This window comes from Postia placenta (genome assembly GCF_002117355.1).
Source record: "Postia placenta MAD-698-R-SB12 unplaced genomic scaffold POSPLAscaffold_9, whole genome shotgun sequence".
Classification (NCBI taxonomy): Eukaryota; Fungi; Basidiomycota; class Agaricomycetes; order Polyporales; family Adustoporiaceae; genus Rhodonia; species Rhodonia placenta.
This window is the reverse complement of record NW_020169840.1, coordinates 1,974,910-1,991,644: the sequence shown is the minus strand read 5'-3', so window position 1 is coordinate 1,991,644 and position 16,735 is coordinate 1,974,910. Positions and strand designations below refer to the sequence as shown.

The following is a 16,735-nucleotide window of genomic DNA, read 5'->3' as shown; positions in this document are numbered from 1 at the left end:
TTCGCGCTACACCATCGTCGCTGTTTCGCTGAATACGCGATATACTCGACGGAAAAATGAATGGCCTTAGCATCTTTATTCCTGATATGTTCAATATACGCGCTGCTGAGCACCTTCCACGCAAAAGTACTCCTGCGCTTTCGGACGACACTGGCAGCTCCTCTTCACGCGAAAGCTCTCCGCCAGCTACATCCGTCTCTGGACTCAGCCGTGCGCCATCCATCTCTTTTGATTACGATTTCAAACATGAACCCACTGGCGATGGCACTTATATCAGGACTGCCAAACCAGACGCCGACTCCTCGCCATCAGAAGACATCACGCTGAAACGGAGACGGTCAGCGGACACTAAGTAGGGCTGATGAGGTCCGCGCAGAGCACTGCCGCCCAACACTTCGAACGACGCGACCAAAGCCGATGATGACGCATCATTCAGTCTTGAGCATATACACATCGTCCACTGCACGAGTGTCGGGGACACCATCGTTAGAATATGTCTCCCGTCCGTTGAAACAGAAGCTATGCGCAGACACGAGCACTGATGACGCTTGCGCAAAGAGGGCATGGACCTCTAGCACTTCGAGCGACGCAACCAAGGCCAAGGACAGCGCCTCATTCGGTCAAAGGCATATACTCGTCCGCAAGTGGACGAAAATCACGGTCGCCGAGCCAGACGCGGCTCCCGCGGTCACCTCCAACATCAACCTACGCGCGCCTTTAGAAACCATGGCTCGCCCGCCGAAGCGAAAACGGTGTGCAGACACGACGACCGATGAGGTCCGTGTTAAGAGAAGGTTGTTGTCTGACGGTCCGAGCGACGCGTCAAAGCTCAAAGAGCATGTGGGATCGTCGGTCCCGATAGTTCTTGTATATTATCTTCTCCGGCTCGGTTCCGCAACTACCAGCGGCAGGGTTTAAGCTTCAGAAGGAATTGTAATTCATTTTTCTGCCGTGATCACAAAGCGTGGGCAGCTGATACCACTTTGCAGAAATGATGTCCACTGTGGCCCAGCATTCTCTGCGTCACTGGCGCTACTCAATTAGGTGATCCAAAGTATCCCATAAACAAGACAGGCGATATTCTTGAGAAATTTCTGGCAGAGTCATGGCTCTGTGTATGATGAGCCCGTCAATCTGCAAACGAGCTCATGGTATGATCTTGCATGTGCATCTGGAGCCTCATCTTACGCGATGCTCAGGATTGGTTGCTGTGATACCCTGTTAAAGTTTGTCCGAGACCCGAAGCGAGAACGATCAACGAAGATATATCGCGTTTGTCTGAGCTCTGTCAAACACGTAAGGAACGTACAGGACAGCTCGCGCAAAGTCTACGAGGTACTACAACCGACACCAAATACTATGGCGTGCGCTTGCCACAATTCCAAGTTCCAACATACCCAACCATATATCATACAGTCAGAACAATCTGTCCATAACTCTTCTCCACATGCATCACTCGACTCATCCTGTCAACTGCCTCAGATACCGCCTCGTGTCGTCGCTAGCAGTCGCATCTGTCATTCAGGCGTAGGCTGCCGCAGACATAAGGTAAAATATACAACTTTTAGGTTACACAGGCACCTCCTGATCCAGTCATACGACTAGATTCGGGTATGCCACGAGAACGAGTCACAGGACAACCCTAAGCAGTAGCTCCGTCGAACCGTGTATACCGGCTCTTGGACGATCGCGGCTGAGTGCGCAGCTTGTAGTCGAACTTGTCGTTTGCCCTCGTCACCAGCGTGAGAACCATTCTATATGAAGGCAATCCTGTGAGCTGATTTCTTGACCACGGCCTATAATCCGCTGACCCTGTCTCCAAGGTTATCACCGTCTTCCTTTTGGCGTCCTCCCAGTCGTAAGTGTAGATCTTCTCTGTGAACTCGAGGTTACATTGATCTCGCAGTCGGACAGGCAGACCTTTCTCGGACACAGAATAGTGACGAATAGTCCCAGATACCATCAGTGAACGATGCGCCCATGTACACAAGCATTGTAGCACTCGTACAGAGACATAAGACTGCCGCAAAATCAAGGAATCCCACGCATCCCTGCACGACCAGATGGTCGCCTTACACCCTACCGCTTCCTCGCTGTACAGGCTGAATGAGTGCGTCGCCGCGCTCGGAAGACTCGTGCCAATGGGTACCTCAGCGCCTATGTGTCAGAGAAGACAGTCGGGAGCGTGGAATACCTGCTCGCGGAGTCGCCGTGAATGCGCTCTGGACCCAGGACTGGCAACATTCGGGGTAGGGCTAGAGTAGACGTCCAATGATGAAGAGGAGTTATCATGAGCACCAGTGTTCTTGCAAGTACGCGACTGTGAGGCCAGTCAATGGCTTTCACGCGTCGACGAGGAAGCATAGCAGATCAATGGCCTATTGGTGTCAGGAAACGTCGCTCACAACTGGCTGTAATACGGAACGACACAAGAAACGAGAACACGGTAGGATCACACGTACAGGACCACACTGCTGTATTCAAAGATGGCTATTTGCAGTCGTAACACTATCCATAGAGCACATGACGAGGGTGAATGTTAGTGCGGCCAAGAAGAAGGACTCCTGCTTCCAGCCATAGCGCCGGTCAAGGTTCATTATCGAGAAAGGTACTTGGTAGCCTAGGCGCCTCGATTGGAACGCAGTGCCTGCGGACTGCAGCGAGCCTTGAAAGGTGTGGTCTTCATCTTTCATGAGCAACTGAGCGACACATCCCTGACAATAGTCGCGGTTTGACAACGATCGCATGAGCTACGCCCATTTTGATTTCCGCGAATTTGATACCCCAGTGCACGTATATGCGTGTACCTCACACAGCGTGAACAACAAGATCTGTGAAGATGTGAACCAAATCTATCAAGCCGACAGTAGCAATACATACACGGTGTAGATGGTGGGATAAATGCAGGCCATAAAATTACGCATCATCCCCGAGCGTCATCTCGTCAAAGTCTTCTAACAGCTCGTCCAGCTTGACATCCGGGAAGTCCGGCTCGTCCTCCTCTTTCTCTTCGTCCGCGGGAGAAGTAGAAACCACAGCGGGATCTGCCGCGCCTGCGCCCTCGTCCACGTCCATGGCGAACTGCGTCTTCTTCCGCGTCTTCCCGCCCGCCAGCCCAGAGCCCGCGCCCGGCCTGTCCACCCTCGCCCGGTACAAATTCACCGCGCCGCGCATCTCCTCGTCCTCCTCCAGCTCGCGCAGGAACAGCTCGTAGTCCTCCTCCACCTTGCGCTGGTCGCGCCCGCCCATGCGCCCCACGACGCCGCGCGCCGCGCCCGTCTCGCCCTCCTCGCCCGCCTCCTTCGCGATGCTGCGCAGCTTCCACTGCCGCGCGCGCGCCTTCTTGCGCCGGTTCGGGTACGCCTTCTTCACGAGCACGACGTCCGGAATGCGGTGCGCGGGCAGCGCGGCGAACGCGTCCGAGTTGAAGTTCGCGTTGCTGAGGAAGAAGCCCAGCGCGGCGTCGCCCGGCTGCAGGATCCCGCCGAGGTGCGTGCGCGTGTGGAAGATCTGCGACGAGGACGCCGGGTCCTCGTCCATGGCGTCGTCGTCGTGCGAGGACCGGAACGCGCCCGAGAGCGCGACCTGGGCGTCCGCGAGCACCCACTTGCCGCGTACCGAGCCTGACGGCTCGACGTCGAGGACGGTGAACTCGACGAGGTCGGTCACTGTCGCGAGCGAGTCGAACGGCGTGCGCCAGTAGACAGGTGAGCTGACCTCGGCGACTTGGAGGGTGGCGGGATCGAGGAGATGAATGGAGTTACCGACGCGCGAGCATATGGTGAGTGGGGAGATGTTGCTCAGTGATCGGGCGAGCTTTTGGGGGATGCAGACGAGATCCTCCTTGCAGACGGGGATGATTTCCACAGAGTAAGTGTACTTGAAATTGGCGGTGTTCGTGTGGGTGTCTGTCGAGAGCAGCTGTTCTGAAGATTTTGACCTAACATGGATTGACAGTGAGCTCCGGGTTCGAGGTCAGATACGTTTGACCACACACCGTATTGGCACAACCCCATTGAGAAACTCTACCATCTTCAGCGCATGACTCCGCTGGCTGTAGAAAAAGTCCAGCCCATCCTTGACCTCCTTGACCGAAATTGTGTCTTTTTGTGCGCCGTGTTTGAGGATGAGCTGCTCGAGGAACAGGAAAGTACGCTTGTGCGGGACCTTTTGGCGCACTTGCACCAGTGCTTTCCAGGTGTTCTTCGCGGCGAGCTTGGTACAGTCTGGACACTGACCATACTGCACGAGATACTCGATCTCGAAGACTTGTTCGAGGATGGTGGCGGTGAGGACCTCCTTCTGGATCGTAAGGGAGACGCGAAGGCGCTTCGAGTGCGGCTCGGTCCAAATGAAATGCGCCTCGGTGAGGCGGACTCTGTTAAGGCCCTTGAGTTTGCGCAGGCAGATGGCGAGGAGTTCTTGCGATTCGGGTTGCACGATTGCCCATGTCGAGGGGGGTGAGAGGAACCGCTCGCAATTGCGGCAATATGAAACCGATGCTGCGTTGTAGCCGACGATCAGCACTATCAGGGGTAAGATAGATTACCGAGACGAGGCGAGCGCACCTTGCTTTGGAATCCCTTCTGTTATATCAACGGAGTTTCTCAAGCATGCCACACAGAGATTTGCAGAGTTCGGGACAATGGGTGTACCGCAATCTGCGCAGAGCACTCGGTGGACTGGAGGAGGGGCGACGAACTCCATAGGTCGTATTCCCAGCTTTCTTGTGTAATTATTGTGTGGTCGTGAGTGCGGGAAGGTGTGGAGGGGACTATGGAAGAGTAGTAGTAGGTCGGGAGAATGAAGAAAAACGGTCGACTGTCGGTAATAATGAGTAAGATCCTGCTGACCGATCCGATCGATCACTCTCCGTGACATAGCAGTCACGCAAGCCGCTATCGACAGTCACAAGGGCCGTCGACGGTCACATTTCGCCAGCACTGTCACCTTGAAAGCACCGAAACGAATGTTCAGCTTGGGCTAGTCCTCCTTGGAGACTGTAATCATCGTCGCCAGCAACAGGGCTTTCTCGGTCAGCGGCTTGTGAGCTGAGCAATACGTACTTCAGTAATACCTTTTGTGAGCGACCCTTGCTGCGGGCAAGCACGAAGCTGACTGACTAACGCAAATGCTGATACGCGTTTCAGCACTGCTTCGCTCTTCTCCACGAACAATCACAATGTTTATCACCGATTGTATGAGAGGACGGGGTGCGTCTAGATGGCTAGACAAGGAGGCTAGCTCCAGAATAAACTCAGCGTATGATGAACCATAATGAAGGTGGCCGGGACGATCTGATTCAAAGCCGCAAGTCACAGAGGAACCTTGGACTTGTAGCGTCGTCGCCGATTCTAATGTAAGTGAAGGTCTTCGAAAGAATGATTGCTTATACGGGATGGGAGTCGCGAGAGGACCCAACCGCGTTCTAAGCAATTGCATCAACCGCTGACATCATCGGCGTGGATAGATAAACCATCCTTGATTTCATGTGACAAGTAATCCTGCTATTCGCACACATAACCTTCAAGACAACGAACGACGCGCCAAGATACATTCGTTATTACACACACGGCTCATCACTCTGACCTTCTAGTCTTTCACGAGTAGGCAATCCGAAGACGCATACTCAGACAGCATAATAACAGGCGTCAACGATGCGTCCTGCTCGTGCCTTTTTTAAGAGTCTGTCTCTGCAGAATGAAGTTGTCTCCAGCTGGCAGAGCGCAACGGCTCGAGCGCTGTGGGCGCGTCTGCGCGCGGTACCGCCTTGGTAAGCTCCGTCGCAGCTTTCACTATGGGATGTTCGAGAGTGGGTCCACCTCGCACCGCCTTCGCCTTCGCAGAGGACCCTTGCTCCTTGGACACTGTAAAAGCGTGATTGAGCGCTGGCGGCCCGCCGCTGGCCGCAGGTATGTCATCCCTCATACGCAATAGCATTCCTCGCATCCTCAGCTTGTGCGTCGGCGACGACTCGCCGTCATTGTCTACAGGCAAGATTGAGGATCCGCGCCGGTCCGCATACCTGGTCTCCAGCCAGCGCATTCCCATTGGTAGCCGCGGAGGATCAGGCCTCTTCTCCTTGTTTTGATGTCCCGCGCCGACCTTGCAGTCCTCTTGACCAATGCCGAAGGTCCCCTCTTGCACGATGTTATGACTGCCATCCTGCTCGACCACGGGGCGGCCTGCAAAGTGGCCCTTCTGTGAACAAATATGGCGGCCACGCTCCTGAACGAGTCCGGGCCTTTTCTCCCGTGCGATCTCGGAGTAGTCCAGATGGAACTCTGCGTCGTCCGCGATGTCCTCCTCGTCCTCTTCTGTGATCGACTCGTCCAAAAGGCCTCCCATTTCCTTCAGCGAGTGCGCGGGGCGCAGGGGGCTCCCGGGCGTGTACCCAATCGTCTGGCTGCTAGAATTGAAGACGCGTGGCGAAACAAGCTCCTCACCTGCCTCGTGCCTCCTTTCCTGCTCCTTGACCGTCGTGCCGTGCTGAACACCCTCGTCCTCGCTGCCTTCGTCCAGCTCCTCCCATACAGGAGCCATCATCGTGTTGCCCGACTCCTGCAAAGCGCGCGCAGGCCGGCGTGGGCTTGGCGGCAGCGAGTCCGGGTGGTTATCGGTCGTGACGCGGAAGCGGGTGGCGGAGCGCGGCGAGCCACTAGTCATGAGCTTGCCGAGCTCATTCTCCACGTCCTCCGTGAAGCTCAAACTGGTAGGGACAAGGCTGAGGCGTGGAACGCGGCGCGACGGCCTGGGACCGACGACGGGAGACCTGCAGGGTGAGGGCATCGAGGGCGGAGTGGAACGCGGAGTCGACGCAGACGTAGTGGATGCCATTGCTGTGTACTGAGAGAAAATCAAAGCGGGACGTGCAAATGTGGCGGGATGCAAGCGTGATCAGGTACAAGGAAGGAGGTCAATGCTGGAGGGGAATATATACGCCTTGGATGTGGCAAAGAGTGGACCGTCCCAACGCAAGATCACGTACGATCAATCGCCTGAAGCAGAATACAAGATAGGTGAGCCACCTACGTTGCCGTGAGTTAGCCTGCGACCGGTCCATAGGCACTCTGCAGCCACCTGGTCTCGGAGGCTGCGTGTCATAGAAATACCCACGCCATTCAGAGCGCAATCAAGAGAAGTCCACAAAGCACCGTCGTGGCTGACACGCGCTGTAGCCGCAGCGCAACGCCATCACGTGATCGCGTGTCTTGGAGTCCAGGCGCCACCGACCCTGTTCATGTCAGCCACACGAACTTTCAAAGCCTCTGGATCTGTCTTTTCAAAGGTTTTAACCACTTATTGTGATTTAGCGTTTGCCTGAAAACCTCAAAACAAATTGATTAATTGTAGCCCCTGTTTATCAGGAACATGTGTGTCGCGCAGCCTGCAGGTCGGTATTGACACCAAGCGACATCATCGCCGATATCGTTGTGACGCGACCGAATGCAATATTCGTCGTAGGCGTTCAGTATTCATGGTGCACTGGTTACGTCAATACCATTTGAGGCACGATTATCGGGATGAAAAGGCAGCGAAGACGTGCCGAGAATTCCCCGCAGCGTGAAGTGGTGCCCTCATGACGAAACTCAATCCGCTAAGAAGAGAAGGATGCTGACATACCTGTATATAAGCAACCGAATCGACCAACATTGGCTCAAGTACTGCTAGCCATGACCGAATCTACCACCTGGCTGATTTCGGGGTGAGCAGCGACGAGTGTCCATGGCAGAGCGATAGCTGACGAGCTACGCTTTCGGCGCAGCACATCGCGTGGGATAGGGCTCGAACTGGTGCGCCAGCTCGTCGCCTCGCCCTCCAACCTCGTCATCGCGACATGCCGCAAGCCGGATGGCGCGTCGGCGCTGAAGGCGCTGAAGGGTAGCGCGAAGGGCAGTCTACACATTGTGTCGCTTGACACGGGAAACGAGGCATCCATCCGCGCATCTGTCAAGGAAGTCGATAAGATACTTGCTGGGCGCGGACTCGACTACCTTTATAACAACGCCGCGATAGTGAGCTGGTTGTGATTTCGGAAATGTAACGAGCTGATCCAGCGTCGCGCGGCAGACAGAAGGGAACGACTCGGCGTTTGAATTCTCGTACAAGGGGCTGCTGGAGACGCTTCAGGTGAATGTCGCGGGTCCCGCACTCATGGCGCAAGTGTATCTGCCATACCTCGAGCGTGGCCGGCGTAAGGTGATCGTGAATACGACGAGCGGGCTGGCAAGCATCGGTTTAGACTTCGGCGCGAAAAACGCCACGTACAGCGTCAGCAAGACTGCTCTGAACATGCTCGTGCGTGTGGAGCCATGCTGGGGGCGGCAGGAAAGCTGATGATATATGATTAGACATATAAACAAGCAAAAGCGCGGCCGGACTTGATCGCATACGTAATAGATCCAGGATGGGTCAAGACTGGTGAGGACCGCCGCAATCGTGGTATCGTGGAGCTGATGCTTGTGCTCAGATATGGGCGGGCCGGACGCAATGATGGAGGCGAACGAGACTGTCGCAAAGCAGATTGAGCTCGCAAAGATGGTGACGCCGAAGGATTCGGGAAAATTCTACAGACACGATGGAGAGCAGGTTGTGTGGTAGCTGTTGGCTATCCCTTGGACTGTATGTTTAGTCGCTCATGTCATGATCTACGTCTCGCAACCCCATGTAGGAGGTTGGCCTGAATGGCATTGTGTTCAAGCCCTGATAGATGTACGACTCACGAGAAGCATGAGATCTCACTATGATGTCGAGACCAAAACTGGTGTAGCCCAGTTGGAGACGGAACGACACCGGAGGCGGAAATCTGACAACACTTAGCGCGGGGAAAGACTAACAAAATCGGCAAGACAGCTGGCAGAAGCACGAGACTGATGATGATGCGGACAAACAGGATGGCGGGGCCGAGAGTGAGCACGGCGGCAGCATCCATATCGCTCCGAGGTTTTCCCGCTGACGCGTCTGTCCCGAGCGCCCCTCTCAAGTGACCTCGACGGGATGACCTCCTCTTCAGCCAACCCTTCCGTCCTCCGCGACGTCTGCAGCAATGATATATAAGCTCACTCTTTGCAGGTGCTCCCCCACCCCTCAACATGTCCTACGTTTGGCTCATCACCGGGTGAGCACACTCCTGCGGTCTTACTATTGGTGTTGTCGCGCCTTTCAGTCTAATGGCGGCTGTCTCTAGCGCAAACCGCGGCATCGGCTTTGAGCTGACTCGCCAGTTGTTGGCCTCATCCACCGTGTCAAACACAGTGATCGCCGCCTGCCGGACCCCCGATAAAGCGACCGACCTGCATGCGCTCAAGAGCAAAGTAGGCGATCGTCTGCACATCGTCCCGCTCGATGTCAGCAGCGAGATCTCCATCCGTGCATCCGTCGGCGCTGTCGATGCCGTCCTCGCAGGACGCGGCATCGACTACATCTACAATAACGCTGGGATTGTGCGTCATCTCACTGCTTCTGATCGACGTCTCTTACGATCATTCATGATCCGCTGCAGAATCCAAGCGACGACTCCCCCTTCGACCTCTCGTATACCGAGTTCCTCGAGGTACTACAGACAAACGTCGCTGCGCCAGCACTCATTGCACAGCTCTACCACACGCACCTCGAGCGCGGCTTCCGCAAAGTGATTGTAAACATGACCAGCGGCCTTGCAAGTATCGGCCTCGACTGCGGCCCGAAGTGCACGTCGTACAGCGTGAGCAAGACCGCGCTGAACATGCTTGTGCGCCCAGCTTGCTCTTCGCGCATCGGTCCGGTACTGACGGGCCTCTAGACGTATAAGCAAGCAAAGGCACGCCCCGACTTCACTGCGATTGTTCTCGATCCAGGATGGGTCAAGACTGGTGCGTGCTGCCCCATCCTAACAGTGTCCTATGAAGCCAGTACATTAATACATCTCCACCAGCCATGGGTGGTGCGGGTGCGATTCTCGAGCCCGAGGAGAGCGTATCAGGCATCGTTAAGGTGGTCACTGCGCTCACACCCGCAGACTCGGGCAAGTTCTTCCGGTACAACGGTACTCAGCACCCATGGTAGGAGTGCGGGACACCCGACATACTGCGTTATAGTTTGCATGCTGTCTCACGTAGAAAATTGAATCGTCCTGATATCAATGCTGCTTGAGAGGTGTTGTCACCTGAGACAGCATGTGAAATCGGACGTCCCCAGATATCACAAGCCTGTCGAGCCAACCTCCTGGTTTTGCTGAGCCGACGTTATACATGTACATCTGGAGCGTGCGTAGGTTGAAGGAAGCGTATCACGTTCTGCTCATAGGAGACTAACAAAGGTGTTCAATGTTCGCCTTGTACTGTGTCCATGCCACCGGGCAAACACAAGCAAATAAGACTAAAGGCATAGATGATCGTGGATATCTACTTGCATTGTTCATCACCCACGCCGAGCTCGCTATGATGCCGCCCTCGCTTTTAAGGGGGCCATTCTTTGGAGATAAAACACAAAACGCACCATTAGACATCTCGGGACCTACTGTCTGGCCCGATATAGCTACTCAGCGCTTTAGCAGCTTCACATCCGCACAGGTGAGTCGTCTCAGCCTCGCCGGGTTTGCTGATGGATTCACTGTGCTGTGTCCAGGCGCCTCAGCCTCGCCAACGCATAACACTTCCTGAATTGAACTACGACGTCCTGCTCAAAATCTTGTTCCACCTCAATACACGCGACGCTCTCCACCTGAGCGCCACAACCAGATCTCTACGGCAGATCGCAATTGATCAGGCTTGCGTTTCTGTCTCTATCTCGTTGCCGAAAAATGTGCCCAAGGCCTGCACGTTCCTGCTCTCAGACATCCCGAATCGCGCACATAGGCTTCGCCAGCTGGACATCCATCTCCAATGGGTACAACTCGAGCAGCTCGCCATCCAGGTCGCCCGTCCGCTTTGCAATCTCCTCAGGGAGTGTAAGAACCTGCAGAGTCTTGCGTTCCTGCCGGCACCGCTTCTTTACCAGGAGCATCGTGCATGTTTTGAGCTGCGGATGGCTCTGATACACCTTTCCAGGTTGACTCGTCTCCGTCTAGATGGAATCACAACGTACCAATCACTGGACACCCTCGTCCATGTACAGAGCAGGCCCACCGTTCTGGAAATTGGCCTTACACAGCAAAGCTCACGCAGACGAATCACATGGTCCGATCTTCTATGGGCAATCGATAATCTCTCTTCGACTCGCACTCTCAGTGTAGATTTTCACGGCCAGAACTTGCCATCCTTACCGCAGGCCAGAACTAGGGTCCGGGGTATGATGCCGCTCATCGACAAGCTTTGTCTTAGAAATTGCGCGGTTGATGTGGCGATGCTTTTGCGGTTGTTCCCCAATGTTCGCAGTCTATATCACTACTCTGCCAATAACGACCCCATTATATATCGATGGTCCGCAACGCAACGCAGGCTGGATTACCTTGAAACCAATACATATCGTCTGCCCGGTTGGAACGTCCAAATTCCGGTCCGTCACATGCGATACAGAGGTAACCCGACGCTGCACCAGGTTGCCGTGCTCCAACTTTTGAAGCGCATTTCACCATCGGCTATCAGCCTGGTATCTGACGATTCATTCATCGAAGAGCGCAGGAGAGGATTTTGGCGTGAGCTGGGTCATGCTGTACCCCATTTGCAGTGCCTCGATCTCAAGTGGAGAACGACTTCAGTTGACCCAGTGGCAGGTTTTTTCTGGTGGATGGTATGCGTGTTTGTTTGACTGGCCCACAAATGTCTGTCCTGATCAACCCACATCATAGAACAGCACCTTCATGCTTCCTCTACTGCCTCATCTTCTTTACTTCGAGCTCCAAATCCGTAAAGTGCCTCCTTCCGTGACAGATGTCGGAAGACTGGGGGGACGCTGTGACTTGGGTCCAGGCGAGAAGCCTGAGGATCAGTTTGCAGCTTTTATTGCGGAACAAGTGCCATCAGTCCGCTGCATCGCGCTCGGTGTCAATGACCTATCTACTCGTACTTTGTGCCCTGGAGAAGCGGTTCCGTCTCAAGCAGAACTGCAATACTGGGAAGCCTCGATCACGGGTAATGTGCGTGCGGTGCGGTCCATTTCGTTGGCACAGGGGAAATGGATGAGATATTATTTTATGCCTCCGAGTGACGTAGATCACAAGATGTAATCATGCTGGCTATATGACTGCTGATTGCTCGCTATCTAACCAAGTTTTGTTTTTCGCTCTCTAGTGTGTATATATACTTTGTTTCGGCTCACAGATTAGCTGACATAAATAAGGCCATTTAAATATATACTCCCGGAACGATCTCGGTCAGGCAGCTCAATATATACATAATTCACCATCATATATGATTGGACATCTACATCTCACACGAACACCTCGACTATGTCATGTTGTATGGTCTAACGGTGTTGTAAGTACATTGTCGCAATACGGCCATTCTCTTCAATGGCTGGCGTCAGCCTCCGAGCTCACATTATGCTATCGGCCTCAAGTATATTCTATACCATGGCTATGACTGAAAACGCTGTGTTCGAGTCGCCTCCGTTACGTTCAATCATAATAACTTCTTAGATGGTCGAGAATGCGTGGGGCCTATCTTAGTATGTCCTACATTTCAACCGAGTTTCGCCGTGCGTAGCGCGTTCAGCCGACCCGTTCTCTGTGAGCGTTGCCGTCTCACAAAGGTCGTGGAGTGTCTCGAACAATGGCTGCTAGAGAATCGCATCGGGATGGGGTGCAGCCGGATATACACTCCAATTTGACCTCGACAAGAGCACGCATACATAGCTAGGATACCGTACAAATAGATAGGCACGCCGTTTGCAACAGTAAAGGGGCTCATACATTAATACCCAGCGCATCACAGCCTCAAGCGCTGTTATACGGGCAGTCAACGAAGAAAAATCTGTAAGCCACAAATGAGCGAGTACATCACTGGACAATGGCTTGTGACAAGAGCAGCCTGGGCGGCATATCTCCCGCGAAGCAGAAAAAAACCTCACGAAGAGGTGAGGTAAGTCCAAAAATTGATTCACTCATGAGGCAGCAGACCCGGAGTAGTCTAAATCGAGTTACACGCGTCGGCGCAGACCCGCGAAGGGCCCGCGATCGAACGTGCGCCGCGAAGTGCACTCAAGGGCAAGGCACTCGTCTCGTTAGTAAACCCTCCTCCCCTCATACGTCGTCGTCCCCGTGTGAGACCACTCATTGGCGGAGCTCGTGCCATGACTACCAGGCTCGTTCTATGGCGTCAAGGGGCAGTCGCTCCAGGATGCGCGCACGTGTGCAACCCGGGGTCGGCGGGGAACACAGTACGCGCATCAGTACGTGGCGCAAGGCACTATACCCTCGGCATACCACTGCATAGGCGAGGGGCCGACCGGTCGATCCACCTCAGCAGCTTCTTTGAACGACACGCTGGCACGTTCATAGGTTCCATTATGCGGCCATCGCTAACCGCCCCGAATGCGATACCGAGTCAAGTTCCATGAAGGCTTGCTACTCCTGTGTCGGCTGGCGTAGGTTCCTGTTGCGCCGTCGGGCATCGGTTCCTGTGCTGCCATTGACTTGGAGGGCCTATGTTCATTTGCTACGTGCCCGCAGGCGACGCAGCCAGAATCGTGAGCGGCAATCCGCCCATGATTCTTCGCGGCACGTCTTCGTGAGAAGACGGCCAGTGATGCCCGTCCCTGGACCCGAAGCAGGATGGCCTCCACCACCGTTCCTCGTACGGATTGCGTGTGCTCGGCCTCCATTCTCGATCTTGTATGTTGTACCTTGTCGATAGCTCGGTGAAAGGGACGAGGGGAGAAATCCATGGGGCTACACGAGGGCGGCGGTGTCCGACGGAGTCATGGCCAGTGACCTCACGCCGGACGCGAGCACCACCCTTCGCACATTCCAAGCTCCCAAGTTCGCGGAGTGGCTTCGTAGGACAAAACTCAGAAGATAGCCAATCTTCTGACCGTCGGTGACCCGACGGTGCGACGCTGATAGGAAGGATGAGAGGATGTACCTTTGAGTCAAGCCTGACCTTGCCCGTTCCTGCAACACCTTTCAAGCATCATGTCCGTGCCCTCTGCTTTGACCGACCCGGCTAATGCCCAAGTGGTCGTGCTTCGCCAGGCATGCTGGACGGGCACATGCTGACACGGCTAGGTTTTTAGCGTTGAAAGTGCCAACTGAAGACTGAGGATTGCCCTCAGCTTCAGTCTGCTTATATATTGTACAAACCGCATGAGTAACTACATATTACATGAGAGAGCATATGTGAAGAGGAATGAGCATATCTGTGACATAGGTAAGGTCCGAGATAGGCATGAGAAAACAAAAGACATATATGGTAAAATAGAGATAAGGTTCCGTGGTCCGAAGTAATGCGTCCGAAATGAAAGAACCGTAACATTACCCCCCTCTTTAGGACGACGCGTCCTCGCGTTGTGGGTTTTGGAGAGTCCACTCACTCGGGTTTTGGATATAGACGGGCGGCGGTAATTGGGGTTCGACGTCCCGATTGATGACGAGCGACGTATAGCCGCGTTCGGGGTGGGGTTGGAGCTCGATATGCTCCGTCCCGCGTTGTGGTCGATACCACTTAGCCAGTACTAATATTACTCCGGCCGTGCCACAGAAGGCGACGATCCCGAAGAAAACCCATAGGGTGATGCTGGACATCTACCAAAGTGCGACGTTGAGAGGTAAGCCACTCGAATGTTCGTATAGGCGCGCTTCCGGATGGGTACATATGATGTTTTCGCGGGTTTTGAGGACGGATTGAATAGGATAGGCAAATTCGTTGCCGTGGGGAGATGGATTATTTACGACCGCGATGTAGCGAACTCGGTGTTGGGAGTCGCAGAACCAGACATGGCCGATATTTAAGCGCGTTGGTAGGATCACGTGCTCGGCGTCTGGTTCAAGGTTCGCGTGTAATAGTAAAGAGTGCAATTTCTTGCGCTCTTGCCATCTTTGGTATTTGTTTCCCCATTTTTCCCATTCTTGGTCATCCGGTCCCTCCGCTACTTCCACCGTTTCCGAGAAGCGTACTCGCGTTGGTATACGAATACTCGGGGGTTTCGGCGCGTTCGGATGGTCCTTGTGGAATCTATCTAAAAGGTCCTTCGATGTACGTAATAGTCCGCTACGTGGTTCCCATGTGTTTTCGGAACGGGGCTTGCCCTTCCAATGAACTAGGTACTGTAGTCCGTTTTTACGTTCTCGAGAGTCCAGAATCTCATCTACAGCGTCCGGTTGATCTACAAGCGGCGGTATCGTATGAGAAGAGTCCTGATTAGGGAATGTGGGTTCAACGTAAGGGTAAAGGAGCGACTCGTTGAACACGGGGTGAATCCCCTTCCAAGACGTTGGTAACTTTAATTTAAAGGCGCTTGCGCCTATCTTTTTCTCAATACGGAAAGGACCGTATCGCTTGTCGTCCATCTTTTTGTTTGGCTTTTCTGTTCTGATATTGGTCCCTTCGACCCATACCAGATCTCCTTCTTTATACTCCCGCGCATCCTTCTTCTTGCGGTCATAGTATTTTTTCATCGACTCCTTGCTAAGTTCTAGCGCCTGGCTAGCTTCTTTTTGCAATTGAGCCATTTTCTCAGCCCACTGTGCTGCCGACTCGTTCTTCATCTCCTTCCTCGTTTCTACGCCTGTGAAGGCATCGTGTCCGTGTGTTAAATAGAAGGGCGAGAAGCCGGTAGATGAATGTTTGCGGTTTCGATGAGCGAATTCCGCCATTGGGAGCCAGTCCGGCCAATCATCTTGTCGGTACGAGACGAAGATCCGAAGATATGTCTCGAGTTCCTGATTGACGCGTTCTGTCTGCCCGTCCGTCTGCGGGTGATACGCGGTACTAGGGTTTCCCGTGATCCCGAGCTTCTTGTAAACGTCCCGTATAAAATTAGAAACGAATTGTGGGCCTCGATCTGAAAAGATCCGGCGAGATAGTCCGTGCTTCGAGAAAACGTGCTTCAGATAGAGGTTTGCGAAGCCTTCTTAAGACAACGTGTCGGAAGTGGCCACCGAAATATAGTCCTTCGATTTCAAATCGACGAAATTAAGGATAGAGTTGTGTCCGTGAACTTCCGGAAGATGCGTGATCAGATCGACTGATATGAACTCCCAGTTGTTTTCCGGCACAGGATTAGGGTTTAATGGAGCGGCACGTGCTTGTCTATGGGCCTTTGCCTTTTGACACGCTGATACGACCTACGAAACCCTAACCCCTAACCTGGGTGCGACCTAAAGGGACTAGAGAGACGGCTTATAGTCTAATGAGAGGGGAGTTAGCAGCAAGGTGTCCCGCGGTTCGAGTGAACACGAGAAACGCCCTTGGGAAAAGTTACGAACAAACGGGTAGGTACGAGGTGGCTTCGACACGTCGTCGAAGCTACTCGAAAGCTGTGGGAAGTTAGCGACGATCGAAGCTCGGCAGAGCTCTTCGATGTATCGTAGAAGGAAGGGACACGACTCGATAGGGTGTACTTAGCTAGGGCGCGGTTCGCAGTTTCTTCGACAATAGTCGAAGTCGAAGGGTTCGTCGAGACGGTATCGACGAGTAACGCAGTGGACGAGGTTTCGAAGTTACGCAGCGAGGGACGAAGTGACGCAGTTGAAAGTTTAGACGCGGGGCGAACTCGACTTATGAGCTCTGAACTCGAGGGGGGGGACCGGATCTTGTATTTTTAGGGAGAACTACGACCGATTTTATACTACACAGGACGCTACGACTATTCGAGAGTG

General features: G+C 53.9%; 8 protein-coding genes across 8 annotated transcripts; 4 read left to right on the top strand and 4 right to left on the bottom strand.

Annotated features, from left to right (window-relative positions):
• Nucleotides 1-86: 86 nt before the first annotated feature.
• POSPLADRAFT_1146725 (hypothetical protein) lies at nucleotides 87-918 on the top strand (the record flags this gene model as incomplete). Its single annotated transcript, XM_024485973.1, has 2 exons — nucleotides 87-337; nucleotides 444-918. The coding sequence occupies 2 exons, from the start codon at nucleotides 87-89 to the stop codon at nucleotides 916-918; spliced, it is 726 nt and encodes a 241-aa protein (XP_024338127.1).
• A 1,541-nt stretch (nucleotides 919-2,459) lies between these two features.
• POSPLADRAFT_1040438 (hypothetical protein) lies at nucleotides 2,460-3,015 on the bottom strand. Its single transcript, XM_024477747.1, has 2 exons — nucleotides 2,881-3,015; nucleotides 2,460-2,831 (listed from the first exon to the last, which is right to left on the bottom strand). Exon 2 carries the CDS (start codon nucleotides 2,745-2,747, stop codon nucleotides 2,481-2,483), a length of 267 nt encoding a protein of 88 aa, XP_024338126.1. The 5' UTR covers nucleotides 2,748-2,831; nucleotides 2,881-3,015; the 3' UTR covers nucleotides 2,460-2,480.
• On the bottom strand, nucleotides 2,460-4,707 carry POSPLADRAFT_1074903 (hypothetical protein; the record flags this gene model as incomplete). Its single annotated transcript, XM_024482758.1, has 4 exons — nucleotides 2,460-2,831; nucleotides 2,881-3,940; nucleotides 3,998-4,502; nucleotides 4,569-4,707. The coding sequence occupies 3 exons, from the start codon at nucleotides 4,705-4,707 to the stop codon at nucleotides 2,917-2,919; spliced, it is 1,668 nt and encodes a 555-aa protein (XP_024338125.1). The 3' UTR covers nucleotides 2,460-2,831; nucleotides 2,881-2,916.
• Nucleotides 4,708-5,679: 972 nt separating this feature from the next.
• POSPLADRAFT_1146134 (hypothetical protein) lies at nucleotides 5,680-6,837 on the bottom strand (the record flags this gene model as incomplete). Its single annotated transcript, XM_024485886.1, has 1 exon — nucleotides 5,680-6,837. One exon carries the CDS (start codon nucleotides 6,835-6,837, stop codon nucleotides 5,680-5,682), a length of 1,158 nt encoding a protein of 385 aa, XP_024338124.1.
• Nucleotides 6,838-7,673: 836 nt separating this feature from the next.
• POSPLADRAFT_1074902 (hypothetical protein) lies at nucleotides 7,674-8,601 on the top strand (the record flags this gene model as incomplete). The annotated part of the gene is made up of 5 exons (XM_024482757.1): nucleotides 7,674-7,705; nucleotides 7,766-8,015; nucleotides 8,071-8,298; nucleotides 8,352-8,421; nucleotides 8,471-8,601. 5 exons carry the CDS (start codon nucleotides 7,674-7,676, stop codon nucleotides 8,599-8,601), a joined length of 711 nt encoding a protein of 236 aa, XP_024338123.1.
• Nucleotides 8,602-9,092: 491 nt separating this feature from the next.
• POSPLADRAFT_1074901 (hypothetical protein) lies at nucleotides 9,093-10,174 on the top strand (the record flags this gene model as incomplete). The annotated part of the gene is made up of 5 exons (XM_024482756.1): nucleotides 9,093-9,118; nucleotides 9,188-9,443; nucleotides 9,503-9,730; nucleotides 9,782-9,851; nucleotides 9,914-10,174. The coding sequence occupies 5 exons, from the start codon at nucleotides 9,093-9,095 to the stop codon at nucleotides 10,042-10,044; spliced, it is 711 nt and encodes a 236-aa protein (XP_024338122.1). The 3' UTR covers nucleotides 10,045-10,174.
• Nucleotides 10,175-10,742: 568 nt separating this feature from the next.
• POSPLADRAFT_1058240 (hypothetical protein) lies at nucleotides 10,743-10,983 on the bottom strand (the record flags this gene model as incomplete). The annotated part of the gene is made up of 2 exons (XM_024481013.1): nucleotides 10,743-10,803; nucleotides 10,832-10,983. 2 exons carry the CDS (start codon nucleotides 10,981-10,983, stop codon nucleotides 10,743-10,745), a joined length of 213 nt encoding a protein of 70 aa, XP_024338121.1.
• Nucleotides 10,984-12,926: 1,943 nt separating this feature from the next.
• On the top strand, nucleotides 12,927-13,937 carry POSPLADRAFT_1147085 (hypothetical protein; the record flags this gene model as incomplete). The annotated part of the gene is made up of 5 exons (XM_024486022.1): nucleotides 12,927-12,998; nucleotides 13,075-13,308; nucleotides 13,508-13,565; nucleotides 13,589-13,605; nucleotides 13,773-13,937. 5 exons carry the CDS (start codon nucleotides 12,927-12,929, stop codon nucleotides 13,935-13,937), a joined length of 546 nt encoding a protein of 181 aa, XP_024338120.1.
• Between the last annotated feature and the right edge of the window lie 2,798 nt (nucleotides 13,938-16,735).